Source organism: Physeter macrocephalus, chromosome 11 (assembly GCF_002837175.3).
Source record: "Physeter macrocephalus isolate SW-GA chromosome 11, ASM283717v5, whole genome shotgun sequence".
Taxonomy (NCBI): Eukaryota; Metazoa; Chordata; class Mammalia; order Artiodactyla; family Physeteridae; genus Physeter; species Physeter macrocephalus.
In genome coordinates, this window is record NC_041224.1 from 177,444,037 (window position 1) to 177,459,393 (window position 15,357).

A 15,357-nucleotide genomic window follows, 5' to 3' on the forward strand; every position below is an offset into this window, starting at 1 on the left:
CGCAACGGGAGAGGCCACAACAGTGAGAGGCCCGCGTACCGCAAAAAATAAAAGAATTTAAAAAATCTTTTTTAAAAATTAAAAGTGCAGCCGAGATGGCCTATGTTCAAAGCCTGGCACGCTTATTAGCCATGTGACCTTGAGCCGGTTACTTCACCACTCTGTACTTTCGTTTCCTCATCTGCAAAATGATAATAGTACCTGCTCACTAGGGTTGTATGAGACCTGTTCATACATATACGGCACTTAGAATCTAGAACGTGCTCAATTTCTGTGTTTTGTTTGTTTGTTTGCTTGCTCGTTCAATAAGGTGGAAGGATCTGTTGGTTACCTAAGGACCCTTCCAGCCTCATGTGAAATGAATTGTTGTTTGTTTGTTTGTTTGCCACACCGTGCAACTTGTAGGATCTTAGTTCCCTGACCAGGGATTGAACCTGGGCCCCCTGCAGTGGAAGCGTGGAATTCTAACCACTGGACCACCAGTTCTTAATTATTCCCACCCTAGCCTCTCCATGTAAGGGCAGCTGAACTGGGTCCCTCGGGAGAGGAAATAAGGAAGCCTGAGGCTGGCAGAATTCTTACCTCCTCCAGGCTGCTGACCTAGGGTGGCTTTGTGGCCAGTGCATCTACAGCTGGAGCTGACAGAGAACCGTGACCTGGGCCTCTGGTTGCTGGGTCCTTCTCCCAGCTTAGGGTCTCCCTCTGGGACTCAGTTATCCCATCTGGAAAATGGGTCTAGATGAAACCCCTGTTTTTTACCCCGATTCTCCTTTTTCCCTTCTGCCATCCCCCAGGAGTGCCCAAGCCACCCGAACACGGAAATTCAATGAATTTTGCCAACACTTCCCAAACCCCTCTGCTGGGTCAGGCTTCGTGCCAGGGCCAAAGCAACAGAGTTGAAGAGTACCTCGTACCCAAGTCAGGGAGACAGACCCACACTCGGTCCACTCGAGTCCGGCCTCAGAGAGCCTGCGAGCAGTGCTGGGGAAGCCCAGCACAGGGGCAGTCAGGAGGGCTTCCCAGAGGAGGGGATGACCGAGCAGGGCCTGAAAGTATCAATAGGTGATTGACAGGCGTAGAAGGGAGTAAGGGACAAGATCAACATTTTCTGAAGATGCCAAATTCTCCATTTCACGCTCCGAAGTGGAGGCAGCTCCAAAGTATGTGGAAACTCCTGGGCACCAGCCTTGGAGGCTTCTGAACTGGAAGTCAGCTTCTGACTGCCTCCTGCTGCTCAGCAGGTGGGGTTGAGCTGAGGGGGCAGGAACCAAGCTGGTCTTGTTCACCCCTGTGCTTCTCCCGGTACGTAGCAGGTGTTCAGTAAAGACTGCACGTGAGTCCGGCTTCATGGATGTGCGGCCTGTGCGCTTACACGGGGCTCCGTCTCAGAAGCGCCCACGCTTGGTTTAATGCTCTGCTGTTACTGTCTTGAAATTTTTAGTACTTTTTGAACAAGGGGCCCTGAATGCTCACTTTGCACTGGACCCTGCAAGTTATGTATGGTCCTGGTCGTATGGATAATAGATGATTGGATGGATGGATTGGTGGGTGGGGTTCCCTCGGGCACCCTGCCAGGCATGACCCCACAGCCCATCCTCCTTTGCAGGCGTCTGATGTCCCTCCGAGAGAACCTGGGGACAGGCCAGTGGCGGTACAACGAGATCTGCATGGGCCGTGGCCAGACCTGTGCGTTCCCGGGCCTCATCAACAACTACTATCCACACATCATCTCCTTCGCGGAGGACGAGGCCGGTGAGCGCTCCTGAGGCCTCTCCATCCAGGCTGCCAATGCCTGGGACTGTGCCCCACCCCATGGGTCCTTCCGGCCTGGGATTCGAGGGATGGCACCTCAGGCCTGAAATCACCTTCTGGCTGGAGAGTGACGTGTTCGGAGGGCTTGCGCCTTGCTTCGGTGTCAGTTCTCACTCATCTGAGCTTCCACTTCCTTATCTGGAAGATGGGAGCAGTGGTCCCCGTCCTTCCCTTTCCCCAGCTCTCACCCTGGGCAGGGTTGCCAGGAGGGATATAGCGTGAGCCCACCGGTAAGAGTCCAGGGCAGTTATGGGACCAGGAAAGGATCTGTGATGGTGGAAATGCAGGCAGGTGGGGGGAGAGTGCCTCCCCGGGGACCTCCAGCTCCCTGGGTTCCTGATGGCAAACGTATCGGGGCCTATAAATGAAGCCGCATTGTCTTCAGAAAGTGGTGGGCACCGCTTTCTTGCCTGTTAGTGGGTCCCCCATTCAGGCACTTGTGTTTTCAATGAGAGGAACAGAGGGGGAGGGGAGAGGAAGAAGGGCCATGGAGGCTGGATCCCGCCTTTGTCCTGGGCCCTGGATTGTCCCCGGACAAAAGCTGAGGGGCCCCCGGTGGGCCCTGGTGGATGCTTGGCCAGGTTACTAAGCAACGCCTTCCCAGGGGCCTTTCGAGAGGTGTCCCCTGCAGGGCCCAGTGCCCAGAGCCCCCAGGCCTGAGTCTGGGAAACCTTTGTTGAACCGATACCCGTCAGAGTCTAAATTTTCAAAAGGGCAGCCTCAGACCCCACCACCCTCCCTGAGCCCACTGGGCCCTTGAAAGCCATTTCTTTTGGTCATTAGGGAGTTAACATGTTTTGCAAGGGGGGGGATGCCCTCCCCCCACCCTCCTCCCCCTCCAGAGCCCAGACCCAGAGGAGGGCCTGGAAAGCGCAGTTCCCAGGGGGCCCTTCCTCAGCCCTCTGAGTGACACCAAGGGATGGACAGCCAGGAGGAGGCCCCTCAAAGACAGACAGCCCAGGGATAGCATGTTGGTGAGCTGGGCAGGTGGCCCCGGAAGGCACAGAGACCTGGGGGTCTGATGCCAGCAAACCTCTCCCAGCTCCCTCTGGCCTCTGCCTCTCTGCTTGATCTTCTGACACATGCAAATTGCAAAACAAGGACCTCTGCTGGCCCGGTGTCCTCCAGGGACAGTCCATACCGCAGACACCAGGAGGGTAGTGTGGCCCCGGGCAGGGCTTAGCAGTGCCATGGGGGCTCCCCGCCCGTGCACGGGGTTGGGGGCTTCCCGCAGATTAAGGCTGGATGGGGCCTTGGGGTGCACCCGGTCCAATGCTGTCGCTTTACAGATGGGGACACTGAGGCTGACTTTTCCTGCCTGGTCGTGGGGTGGGGGGCACTGGACATAGCCTGGCCCCTGGAGGCCTCCCAGAGCAGGACCTCAAGCTCAAGCTTGGTCAGGCAAAGGCAGACAATGGAGAAGGGCATCCAGGCCAAGGGCGCAGAATGTGTGGGGAGCTCCGAGTTGCTCCAGCGCCTGGAGCATAGCGTCAAGGAGGGCTGCACAGCCAGGGAGGGGACAGTGGCCGCTCCCCAGGGCCTCTCTCCAGAAAGGAGCCCAGAAAGGGAAGTAAGGCTCAAAGCCACGTGCAAATTCATAGCTGTGCCTATGGACTGTCCAGCAGGGACCTGCTCGCCAGGGGCCCTGCTTCCTCCCATGGTGTGCGTCACACCTTGTGGGCCTCTTCCTCCCCGCACCAACTTGCCCCCCGCCCCCGCTCCCACCGGCCACCAAGGCAGGGCTGGTGCTCCTGGAGGGAGGTCAGGGGCCACTGACCACTCAGCATCCTGCCCTCCCCAGCCCCCAGCTCCCCGCCACAGCTGGTCTACCCGAGTGGCACAGGTCACCTCTCAAGTGTCTTCCCCTTCCAGAATTCCCCAGGTTTCCTGGGCCTTGATTCTCAGACACCTCCCTCATGCAGCCCTCCCTGACTGCACCAGTCACCAGGGACATGCTTTCCTTCAAGCTCCCTTCTCACTGTCTGTATTGGCCTCTCCTTGGGGAAACCAGCCCCGCCCCCATCCTTGGGAGAGCTCTCCGCTGCTGCCTCTTACAAGGACGGAAGGTATTAGCGTGGCTGAACCATCACAGTGAGCCACCTGTGGCCTGTGTCTGGGCCTTCCAGCTACCACGTCTCCTACATTAGCGTGGGCTTGGGGACGGCAGATGTTTCTGAGTTCCGGGCCTGCTTAACCATTCCCCATTTGCGTGACTTTGGGCAAGTCACTTGACCTCTCTGAGCCTCTGTTTTCTCACCTGGAAGCTGAGAATAATGCAGCTTAATTCCTGGGCATGGGTACCTGTGGCAACAAGGGCCAGGGGGCAGGATGGGGGTGGGGAGAGAGCAGAGAACTCAATTTCCCTGAGAGCATCCGTGGCACCAGGTGCTCATAATTCCATTTCTACAAACAGAGGCTCTGCGTGGGGCTGTCCCGGAGCCGCTGGAGCTCACATGGGGCCAAGTGCAGGAGCTGGGATTCACACTAGAGGCTCCCGAGGCACGAACTCTTCTGCCCCTGCTACTTGCCTGGGAGGTGCCTGCTGGTCAGTGGAGAGAGACTGTGTCCCCAAGGACTTGGCAGGACCTAGACCCTGAGCAACGATGACAATAACAACAGCAATAAGAGTTAATACTGATGGAGCATCTACTGTGTGCTCTTTTCATCCTTACAACAGCCCTATGAGACAGGCCCATTCTGGGGATGAGGAAGCTGAGTCAGCAGTAAGCAGTCAGTGGGGAGCTGGGCTGTGGACCTCCGTTGGTGCCCAGAGGTGTGTGGTCCTGGGCATGAAAGCCAGGCAGGGACCAGGGGTGGGGCTGGGTCACCAGGGAGGAGACAAGAGTCCAGAGGTCAGAGCCTGAGAGGGTCCTGGCAGAGCAGCCGGCAGCCCGGGAGGCTGTGCTGCAGAGGCCCCTGGGCACATCTGGACGCCTTTCTCAGCCTCGGTTTCCAGTTCTGGGGACCTGCAGCATCCCCCCTCCTGGCTCACTGAGGTTGGGGTGCACCTCAGAAGTGAGGTGGGGCCGTTGGGCTGGCCGGGATGGTATTCCAGGCAGTGTTCTCACTTCTTGCCTTGTTTCTTGTCCAAGGGGAGCTGTACTTCATGTCAACGGGAGTGCCGAGTGCCACAGTGGCAAGTGGGGTTGTCTACAAAATGATCGACCCCTCCAGGTGAGTCCCCCCCACCCCACCCCCGTCGTGGCCTCAGCTCCTGCCGTCTGCCAGGAGCCCTCCCCTCCAGTGCCTCCTTTCCCCTCTCTACCACTCCTTAAGGTGGTTGTGGTTAATATGTCCATTTTTCAGATGAGAAAACGGAGGCCCAGAGAGGGTTAGTGACTAGCTAAGTTCATACTGCTGGTGAGGGGCAGATCTAGGATGCAAAACCGATCTGCCAGCCTCAAAGTCCAGTTCCGTTCATGCTAAGAGGGCGCCAAAGATACCAGTGGGGGCCCATAAATATGGGCCCCACCATCACATTTTTTTAAATTCTTTTTTTAAATTTTAGAACAGTTCTAGATTTACAGACAAGTTACAAAGATAGTACAGAGTTTCCCATATACCCCTCACTCAGTTTTCCCTATTATTAACGTCTTACATTATCATGGTACATTTGTCACAATTAATGAACCAATTTTGGTACATTACTATTCATTAAATGCCGCACTTTTTTTTTTAATTGAGGTAACTCCATACTTTAAAAACAAAAGGATGTCTCTAGTTTTTCCCTAGTGTCCTTTTCTCCAGAATCCTATACAGAATCCCACATTACATTTAGTCATCATGTCCTGTTAGCTTCCTCTAGTCTGTGACAGCTTCTCAGACATTCCTTGTTTACCACACTTTTTTTTTTTTTTTTTTTTTTTTTTGGCGGTCCGCGGGCCTCTCACCGCTGCGGCCCCTCCCGTCGCGGAGCACAGGCTCCGGACGCGCAGGCGCAGCGGCCACGGCTCACGGGCCCGGCCGCTCCGCGGCACGTGGGATCCTCCCGGACCGGGGCACGACCCCGCGTCCCCCGCATCGGCAGGCGGACTCTCCACCGCTGCGCCGCCAGGGAAGCCCAACCACGCTTCTCTGTTGAAAGCACAAAGCTATTAATTACTGACATAACTATTTATCAAGAAAAACACAAGCGCTTGCTCCTTGCCTCTCCCCGAGGTCTCCGCCCTCTTTGGGCTTACGTCGTCGTGGAGCAACACAAGCAAGCTCTGCATTTTCCTTCGTAGGTCTATATCCTTATTTTGCGTAAGCATTTCCACGTTGCAGCATTACCCTCAGAAGAGGCTCCTTTTTGATGGCGGCGTAATTTTCTGTTGAGTCACCGCACCGTGATTGCCTGCTCCATCCCTTGGACATTTAGGTTATTTCCAGTTTTTGAAAAGTGCTTCTCCAAGGAAATATCACCTAATTCATGCCAGATGCTGCCTGAGACCCACTGTTTCCTTGAGTCTGTGCAGCAGCCTTCTGGGCTCATATGCCCCCCGCACAACAGAGGGAACCCGAGGCTTAGGGATTTCTGCGCAAGGTCTCGTGGGTGGGAGGAGCCAGCAACGGGCTAGACCCCGTTCCCTCCCTCCCTCCGTGACCCTTCTCGTCGCTTTTTTCATTTTTCTCTTTCGGAATCCGTGTAATTTTGTGCACCCACAGCATATTGCGGAGGGGCGCCATTCCAGAACATTTGGAAAATGAAGAAATGGGAAGCGGAGGGGGTAGGGTGGGGTCATCCGTTGCCGCCCAGACATAGCCACTGTGGCATTTTTGGGTGTATCTCCTACCCTTTGGCAGGGCAAAAATTTTTATGTAATTTCCTTAAGGAACAAAACCCAGCTGGGTGGGTCTGAAGCGTGCGGCTATTACGTGGAGTTCAAAGCAGCCAGAAAACCCACGCTTTCTGCAGCTTGGAGAAGGGCGTGTGCTGGGCTGTGTTTCAACCTCTGGGGGGAGTGGCCCACGTCCCTCCTCGGTTTCCCTCTTTTGCCGGGGCTGTCTGAAAGCCACCCCAGGTCACGTGGCTGCTTCAGCCCTTGGGCTTTCCCCTCGTGCTCTTGGGACCCATTGAAGTCTTGGACCCACGTGGGTTGGTCCCAGAATAGGGTCGGTCCCATTCAAAGACTCACAGATCAGCGGCCAGAAGCTCATTAAAATGGGATTCCATTCCTTACTTGTGCCCCTTAAAGATGTCCAAGGAGACCCAATTCATAGCCCTGGCAACCCTTCTCAGGCTCTTTTCTCTCCCAGCCCTCTCCAACCTCGCACTCCAAGGCCCCCAGAGCCCTCGGCTCTGCTGCCAGCCCCGAGGCTTTCTCTCTCTCCCCACTTTATTCTTTAGATCGACTTAAACTTTCCCTTTGATTCTGTATCACCAGAAATCCCAGAACCAGAGGGGCAGAGAGAAACCCTCCTCAGAGGCTGTGGGGAATGGGACCAGGGTACAGTGCAGGAATGGGGCTGTGGTGACAGTTACAGGAGCTGGACCGGCAGGCTGGGGAGAAGGACTGTGACATTTGATCACATCCCAAGGACACTTCATGCTGTGAATTAGAAGCGGCCACCGGCCCTCCCGCTCTTCAGGCAGAGGCTGAGCGGGCACTTGGCAGGCCGTTATAGGGGGTCCCTGTCCTGGGGTCGGACTCTTGGGGTCTGGGAGGCGTGGAGCAGCGGGGACACTGCTCCGTAAGCGGCCACTGTTGTGACCACGCACACGTGCCCAGGCCTGAGCGCACACCGGCCCTCCTTTCCCTTCCTACCTGGCTTCAGGGTGCAGGTGATGTCGGAGGGGCATGCTCAGGGCGGGCTCCCAGGGTGCGGCTCATGACCTCTTGTGTGTCGGCAGACGGGCACCACCCGGCAAGTGTCAGATCCAAGCCGCCCACGTGAAGGTCCGGGGCCGCGTCATCCACTTCGTGCCCAAAGAAGGTAAGTGTCCGCCAAGGTGGGGACACAGCGGGAGCTCCTGCAACCCACACCCGCTGCCCCTCTTCCAGATGTGGATGCTCTCAGCTGGGCCTGGATGCCCTTCCTTGGCCCCCATGCCCAGCACTGGGCCCCGTACACAGGAGATACTAGGAGTGGGTGGAACCGCTTAAACCTCCTTCCACTCATGCAGTGTCTGCCAGTCCCAGGCCGCGGCGGGTGGCTGCAAGGGGCTGCAGGCCTCACGACGAGCACGGCAGAGGGAGAAATAGCTGGTCCCAGGCAAGGTTCACTCAGAGTTCTTGGGAGGGAGGGACAGAGAAAGAGGGTATATCTATATATGAGCAAGATTGGAATGAGTTATTCTAGGTTCAAGGGCGCCTAGGGGAGCGTTTGGGCTGGGTCTGCTATACGATGGTTCTGTTTTGACGAGCTTGGTGGGGAGAGAGGGGTACAAATCCTCATGAGCCGAGGGCCAGGCAAAGCCACAGTGGCCACCCATGGGATCTGGGGCCATCTGAAGAGGGTATGGCCCGAGGAGAGGCTGTTCCACTGGGTCCAAGCTAGGTGGGAGCAGAGCGAGAGCCAGTGTTGCCAGATCTTCCAGTTCTCAAGACAAGCAGACTATCCATCCACCCATTCATCCATCCATCCATCCACCACATATATGTGCTTCACACTGGGGCTGGAACGCTGAGCGAGCAGATATGGTCCCTGCCTTCTGGGGCTGTTATTGTACAATCTCCCGATTTGGAAATATTGGCAAGTTGTTCACAATTTTCAAAACCGCCCTGTGGGCCAAAGGAAATGCTTCAGTGGGCTGAGTGTGCCCCGCTGGTCTCCAGCTGGCTGACTGGGGTGGGGGGCAGGAAGAGGGGGAGGTTGGGTGGGGGGGGGTACCCGGCCCCGAGGAAGGGGTGCCCCGCCAGGAAGAGGAAGGCTGCGGAAGCTGGGTGTTTGGGGAATTTACTTCCAGCTGCAGTTGGTTTGGGGCCTTGGCAGAGTTTTCCATTCACTCATTCAGCAGTTTCTGCATTTCTGTTAGTTACCCGCTCTGTGCTGGATGCTGGGGCCACAGAAGAAGTCAGACCGGGCCCAGTCCTGGCTGGGACAGACAGAGGGGTCATTTAGTGTCCCAGGCCCCGTGACAGAAGTTGTACTGGGCGCCATGGGGACCCAGAGCAGTGCAGAGCTGGGGGTGGAGGGGGCGGGCTGGGAAGGTCCTGGAGGCTGAGGGTTGAGCCTGGATGGAGAGGAAAGTGCATTGCAGAGGTCGGGGAAGGGCAGCCTAGGCAGTGAAGGCAGCCGGAGAAGCAAGAGCCCTGGGAGCTGGAAGTCCTTCCCTGCGGGTGGAGTGGGGGCCAGGGTACAGGTTGGGGGAGCGTCTGGCCCATGTCCTGGCCCCAGCCTGCACCTGGTCGTGTATCCAGGCCCTTTCTCAGCCCCCGTCTCAGTGGTTTTCCAAGTGAGACTGGCCGGTGGCCCCGGGATCCCTGCCCATAGTAACCGAGCAGTTTGGGGTTTCCACCTCCCCTGAGGGAGGCAGTGCCTGGCAGAGTGTCTGATGTGGAGTGACGTTTAGCCCCATGGCTGACCTGGGCCAAGCGTGAGGGCCACGTCCTGCAGGGACAAAGGGAATCACCCACCGCAGCTCCCCGACACCTGATGAGTCCAGGTCCCCGTGGAGGGGTCAACGGGCGGGGGTCAGTGTGACCCACAGCCCCACACCTAGAGAGCTCCTGGCCGGCCCCCCTGTGATGGGCAGGGCCACCAGCAGCCTTGGGAGCCTGGAGGGGAGGCTTCACCTGAGCAGCGGGGCCCCGGGCAGGCCGGCCCCCATCCTGCTGGCCTGCCCCCCGCCCACGGCAGCCCCCCGCCCCCCGCCCCCGTCAGCGTCCCCAGCTTCCTCACCCTGAAAGCAGAGACCGGAGCCGGAAAGCGTCATCTGCTCTGAGAAGCTCTCCCAGACACTCCTTCCCTGCCACCAGCGTGAGGTCCTCCCCCTGCCAGCCGGGGGACTCCCAGAGGGGGACGAGGGATGGGGCTGGGGAGAGGCCCAGCGGCACAGGCACGAAGCAGCTGCCGGCAAGGGCGTGCAGAATGGCTGCAGAAGCAGCTGGCATCTTGTGGGGCCAGGGTGACGCAAGAAGCACGCTGGGGCACCTCATCCTCGGGGTCTGAGTAGAGGGCAGGACGAGGACATCTTCCCCTGGGGTCTGCGTTCCGGGGGGAAGAGCCGGGGTGGGGTGGGGTCGCGAGGGCTGGGCTGGGGCGGCCGGGGTCCTTCCGAACACAGGCTCTTCCTCTGCGCAGAGTTCATCCGGAGGACGGAGAGCAGCCCGCGGCCCGCGCCGCCCGCGCCCACCAAGGCTCCCCGCCGCAGCCGCCCCACGGCCGCCCCTCTCACGCCCACCCTGCGGCCGGCACGACCCACCCCGCGGCCCGGGCGCCGTCGGGGCGGCGGGCGGCGGCGGGGACGGCTGGGCACCGCGGTCCCTGAGCCCTCGAACGGCGCCGTGCGCCTGGTGCGGCCCGCGGGCCTGAGTCCAGGCCGCGGGCGCGTGGAGGTGTTCGCGGGCGGACGCTGGGGCACCGTGTGCGATGACGCCTGGGACACCAAGGGCGCTGCCGTCGTGTGCCGCCAGCTGGGCTTCGCGTACGCCGTGCGGGCCACCAAGCGTGCCGAGTTCGGCGAGGGTCACACGCTGCCCATCCTGCTGGACGACGTGCGCTGCACAGGCAGCGAGCGCAACCTGCTGGAGTGCGCGCACGCCGGCCTGGGTTCCCACAACTGCGGCCACGAGGAGGACGCCGGCGTCGTGTGCAGCCGCGAGGACCCCAATCTGTAGGCGAGCATCGTCCGACTGTCTGGCCGGCCTGGCTGTCCATCGTGCGTCCCGAGCCGTGCACCCTGTGCGCGCCTGGTGGGTGCGCCCGAGTCTGAGCGTGGAGGGGGACGTGGGGGGTGGCCTAGGGGTGGCCCATCCGTAATGCTGTCCTGTGGATGCGCATGTGGGGCGTGCAGCGCACGCGTGTTCTGTGTGTGTTCCTGCCCACGCAGGAACGTCTTTGAAAGGCCGCAGCCGCAGTACGTGTTGGGATCCGTGTGGCCCCTGCGGGTGTGTGGTTGCAGCCTGAGGTGCTCCTTGCTCACCTCCAAGCACCTCAAGCAGCGGCAGCAGCTCAGTCTGGTAGAACCCTGAGCACCGAGGGCGGCTGCCCTTTAAGGGCGGACATGACCTCGCCGCACTAACAGAGGCACAGCCGGTGGGTGGAGGGAGGGGGCCGGGCCTGCCCTGCCCACGGTGGGGAGTGGAAGGCCCCGGACCAGCTGGAGCACGGCTTGAGGAACGTGGCCCAAAGGGCATGGACCGGTGGCCCGGCAGTCAGAGTTGCTGAAGAGAGCACGAAGGCATCTAGTAGGGCCAAGGGAAGTCATCAGACTGACGGGTCCAGCGTGACCCCTGGGCTGCGGCTGCCCCAGCGAGGTCAGGCTGCCTAGGAGGAAGCGAGTGCCGGGGTGGGCTGGCAGGGAGCACTGGATGACTTCCGGGAGAAGCCTTCTCGGCCTCAGCATCACGCTGCACCCAGCCACTCCAAGCACCACGGTCGCTGGCGAGCCTTCAGATTTCTCCACTTTCAAGCCGGTGCCGGGGCCACACCTCTGTCATCTCCACTCCCCACCCACCCTGCTCAGCGAAATCCCAGGGAACCCTCTGCCTCCTCAGCCCAACCCCGGGGGGCCGACCGGGCTACGGACCCAGTGAGACCACTGATGCTCTGTCACCCAGTGCTGTGCCAACAGCGTGACTGTTTGTTTACAAACCCCCTTCCTGCCTCTTTTCTCTGACTCACACCTGCCTGGAAGCGGAGGGAGGGGGTGGGGAAGGGGGTTGGGCCTGCAGCCTCTGTCCTGCTCTCAGGTGCAAGTTCCTTTGCCCACTAAGGGCCTCAGCCTTGGTTCACGCCAGGCCGGTCAAGGGGCATCAAGTACGGCTGAGCTCAGCCTCTGATCGGGGCCGGGGGGCGGGGAAACACATAGATGGTCACCGAGCAGTGAGGACCGGATATGGCCCGTGTCGGGGGGAGTGGGGGAGGGCTCTGGGTGGGGCATCCCGGAAACCCACCCTGGGTGTTGTCCTGGGAGCTGAGCTGGCACTAGGGACGGTGTGCCTGGCAGAGGAAATGGTGCAGGCAGAAGCCTGTCGGGGTCTCCCAGCTGCTCGCTGAAGCTGAGTGTGGAGTATGAGGCTGCAGAAAAAAGCTTTAGGGTCGCCGCTCGAACTCCCCCCTACCTCTGCCCTAAGCGGGGTGGGCGGGGGATCCAGACCCCTGTGGCTCCTCTAACCCTGTTGAGCCCCGCGTGGAAACCACAGTTAACCCCGCCACCGGGTGTGGCCTGTGTGCTGGGCGCCGTCGTGAGAACGGTGCCGCATACCTGAAGTTATTCAATCCTACAACCGCCCTCTTCCTCCCCTTTTACAGATGAGGAAACTGAGGTGCACAGAGCTTAGATACCTTAGCTGAGCTCACCAGCCAGGGAGGGGGAAGCCAAATCCGAACACGAGCTGGCTAGCCCTAGCACCCGCCAGGTGTGTAACCGCTGAACCCCCCGGCTATACCCGCAGAAAGTCTCAGCGTGGCCCAGGGCCCCTGCCCGCTGTGGGCTGCCAGCCTTGCTGGGAGATAGCTGACGGAGACCCCCGTGGACCCCTTCTGCCAGGCAGGCGGCCGTGCCTGGGGTGGTTGAGCGGGCATCTTCTCAGGTCGCTGGGACATCCTGAAGTGTCAGGAGCTGGGAGGGCCCGTGGTCACCATCCAGGGGAAATGAACCTGGGAGGCTGAGTGTCCCAGGCCTTTGGTCAGATGGGGCCGAGCTGGGACTGGAGCCCAGGGGAGGCGGGGTGGCCCTCGGGGCCCTCAGAGCAGGGCAGCACCATGGCCCTGCTCAGCGGGAGGACCAGGGCTGTTGGTCCCTCTGGCCTAGAGGCGGGGTATGGCTTTTGGCAGCCTCTGCCTCCTCTTCCTAGGGCTCCTCTGTGCTCTTCCCTGCCCCTCCCCCCCCCCCCCCGTGGAGCCCCCTTCCTCAGTTCAAGGCCTGGAGGACACGACGCCACAGGGCCCGGGAGGTGGGCACCGCCGGCTGCACCTCGGCACCCACAGCCTGGGGCCGCCATCTGGGGCCCGTGGCACTTTCCCCAAGTGGCAAGGGGCGTGGTCCAGCCCTCCGCTGGGCCCTGAGCGTCACTGTTGTTTGTCGGGGCAAGTGGGGGAGGTCCCAGGCCCCGTCACTCCTCTGGGCAGTGCTGGCCTTGGCCCGTCAGTGTTGCAGGAAGGGTGCTCCCCTCCCATCACCCCTCAGGCTCCAGATAAGGCTGAGGCTGCGGCCCGACTCCGGAGAAGGAGGCTCAGAGAGACACACTGCTGTTTTACTAGTAATCGTAAGGGCAGGCGGCTGACATTGGCTGAGCACTTACTACGCCAGGCACTGTTCTAAAGGCTTTACCTATTAGTCACTCTTTAATCCTTGTATTAACTCTACGAGGTAGGTGCTAGGGTCACCCTCCCACCCGTTTTACAGATGTGGAAGCTGAGGCCCAGGGGGCCTTAGTTACTTGTCAAATGTCACACAGCCAATATCAGAAACCAGGCAGCCTGGCTCTGGAGCCCCAGCTGTGGGCTGTCACGCTGTGCCACCTCAAGAGCACTGAATTCAGCGGCCCCCTCGTTGGGCCCCATCATTGCCCAGATGGGGACACAGGCCCAGGGAGGGGAAGGGTTAGGCGCAGACTCCCTGTCCAGGGCTCCTTTCACTCCACCACCAGCCTCGGCAAGCCAAGGGAGCAGTCACAAGCGACCCTGTCCCCAGGGACTTTGATCCTGCCTCCGAGTCCTCTAAAGCCGCTGCGGATGGAGGCTAGTCTGGGCCAAGGCTCCCCCTGCTCCCTACAGGCCTCTGCCCTCACTGCCTCTAACCTGGCCTCCAGTCAGCAGCTAGAGGGATCTCTCAGCACCTGCCCAGAGAGGGACGGCCTCTGCCCAGCATCACACAGCTCAGTTCTGGAGCCCTTGGAGCCACCGCTGCAGGGATGTCCCAGGTGTGACCCAGCACCCAGGACTGCATCCGTGGTGTCAGCCTCGGGTAACAACACTCCAGGTCTCTGGCTGGGCCTCATTTGTTCCCTGTTCACCTGCATCCCTCTGGCAAGTCTCAACTGGGCTGGGCCCTAGGTGGCCACCTTTCTCCTCTGATGACAGGAAAGGCGCACTGTCCCCGGCAGCCCTGACAGCTTCAGTCAGTGGCTGAAGGCCACCAGGCTAGGGAGCGACCTGCAGCTCCCCAAGGCGTCCCCGTGTTTACACTTTGCAAATGCTTGGCTGGGAGACAACGCCTGGGACGTTAGGGTTCCGGCCTTGACTGTGTGACTTTGGCAAGATCACTTAACCTCTCTGGGCCTCACAGGAAAACAGAAGTAATCAGCAGGATTATTGGAAGAAAAATGAGGTAACATTTACAAACATGCCCAGGACATTCCGTATTGTTCCTGGACAGAAAGCTCAGTAGCAGGCTGTTGGCGCCCACATTGGCAGCTGCCAACTGCACAAGACAGTGTGGGAGGGGCATGCCAGGTTGAGGGACCAGCGTGAGAATGACCCAGGGACAAATCCTCAAAATGGAAGGAAGATGGGCCCCTTCAGCTAACATGTAGAACCCACATCTTGTGGGAGCATCTGTCCTCTGGTCCCGCTGCTGAAAACTAGCCTTTATTGATCACCTACTATATGCCAGATGCCTCAGGTATGCAGAATCATTTAATCCTCACAACTACCCCATAAGGCACCCCTGACACTGCGGACAAAAAAATGTTGCCTGCCAGCCTGGTAAACGATGAATGTCGCCCGCCGTCAAGCCATCAGCCACTGCAGCCACCCGCTACGGTGCGCCCTGAGGGGAATTCAGGATGGAGAAAAACTGGATGCTGGCCCTGAGAGTTAAGATGCATGTCTAAGGAATAATCTCAATGAGCCCAGACTCTTACATCTTCAGCACTAAAATCATTAACTTGAGATGTCTGCTTTTTGTGATTAGGGGTAATCTTTTGATGTTTGACTACATGTTTTCTATTTCCAGCAAAAGCTCCTATATAGGTATCCTGGCTCCACCCTGACCTCTTGGGAGCAGTTCCCGAGCTCTCTGAGACGCTGTCTCCCAGGCTATAGTCCTCAGCAATGTCCCCAAATAAAACTGAACTCCCAACTTTTAGGTTGTACATCTTTCTTCAGTCAACAGCTCCTTTCCAGATGATCTCCAGGTTGGCTATGTGACTGGGTCCCTCATTCAGAGGGGGAGTTAGCTTTGCACCAAGGAGCCTGATCTTTCTCTTACCCTGGTTACTGTGCCTGTGCCCTGCCAGGCCACTCAAGTGAGGGCAGCTACTTCAGAGCCACCTCTTCTGCCTGCATCTCCCTCCGTGATTCCTCCTGGGAAACCACTTCCTGTGTGGAAGCCACGTGGCCAATAGCTACCACAGTGGATAGCATTTGTCCAGACCTTCCCAGTGAAGGGCCACGTGGTTGGCCACGTGCTTCCAGGCAGCTCCCTCTGCTGGGGGCTCGCAGTGCTGCCTGTCC

At 59.3% G+C, this 15,357-nt stretch overlaps 1 protein-coding gene across 1 annotated transcript in view; it reads left to right on the forward strand.

The window, feature by feature from the left end:
- The window catches only part of HHIPL1 (HHIP like 1), a 27,368-nt gene extending 15,815 nt beyond the window's left edge, over positions 1 to 11,553 (forward strand). Inside the window, exons 6-9 of the mRNA XM_024131085.2 lie at positions 1,607 to 1,752; positions 4,905 to 4,986; positions 7,646 to 7,728; positions 10,039 to 11,553. Of these exons, the coding sequence (XP_023986853.1) occupies positions 1,607 to 1,752; positions 4,905 to 4,986; positions 7,646 to 7,728; positions 10,039 to 10,574 (847 nt within the window). The 3' untranslated portion in view covers positions 10,575 to 11,553. The remainder of the gene's footprint in view (positions 1 to 1,606; positions 1,753 to 4,904; positions 4,987 to 7,645; positions 7,729 to 10,038) is intronic.
- The last annotated feature ends 3,804 nt before the right edge of the window (positions 11,554 to 15,357 follow it).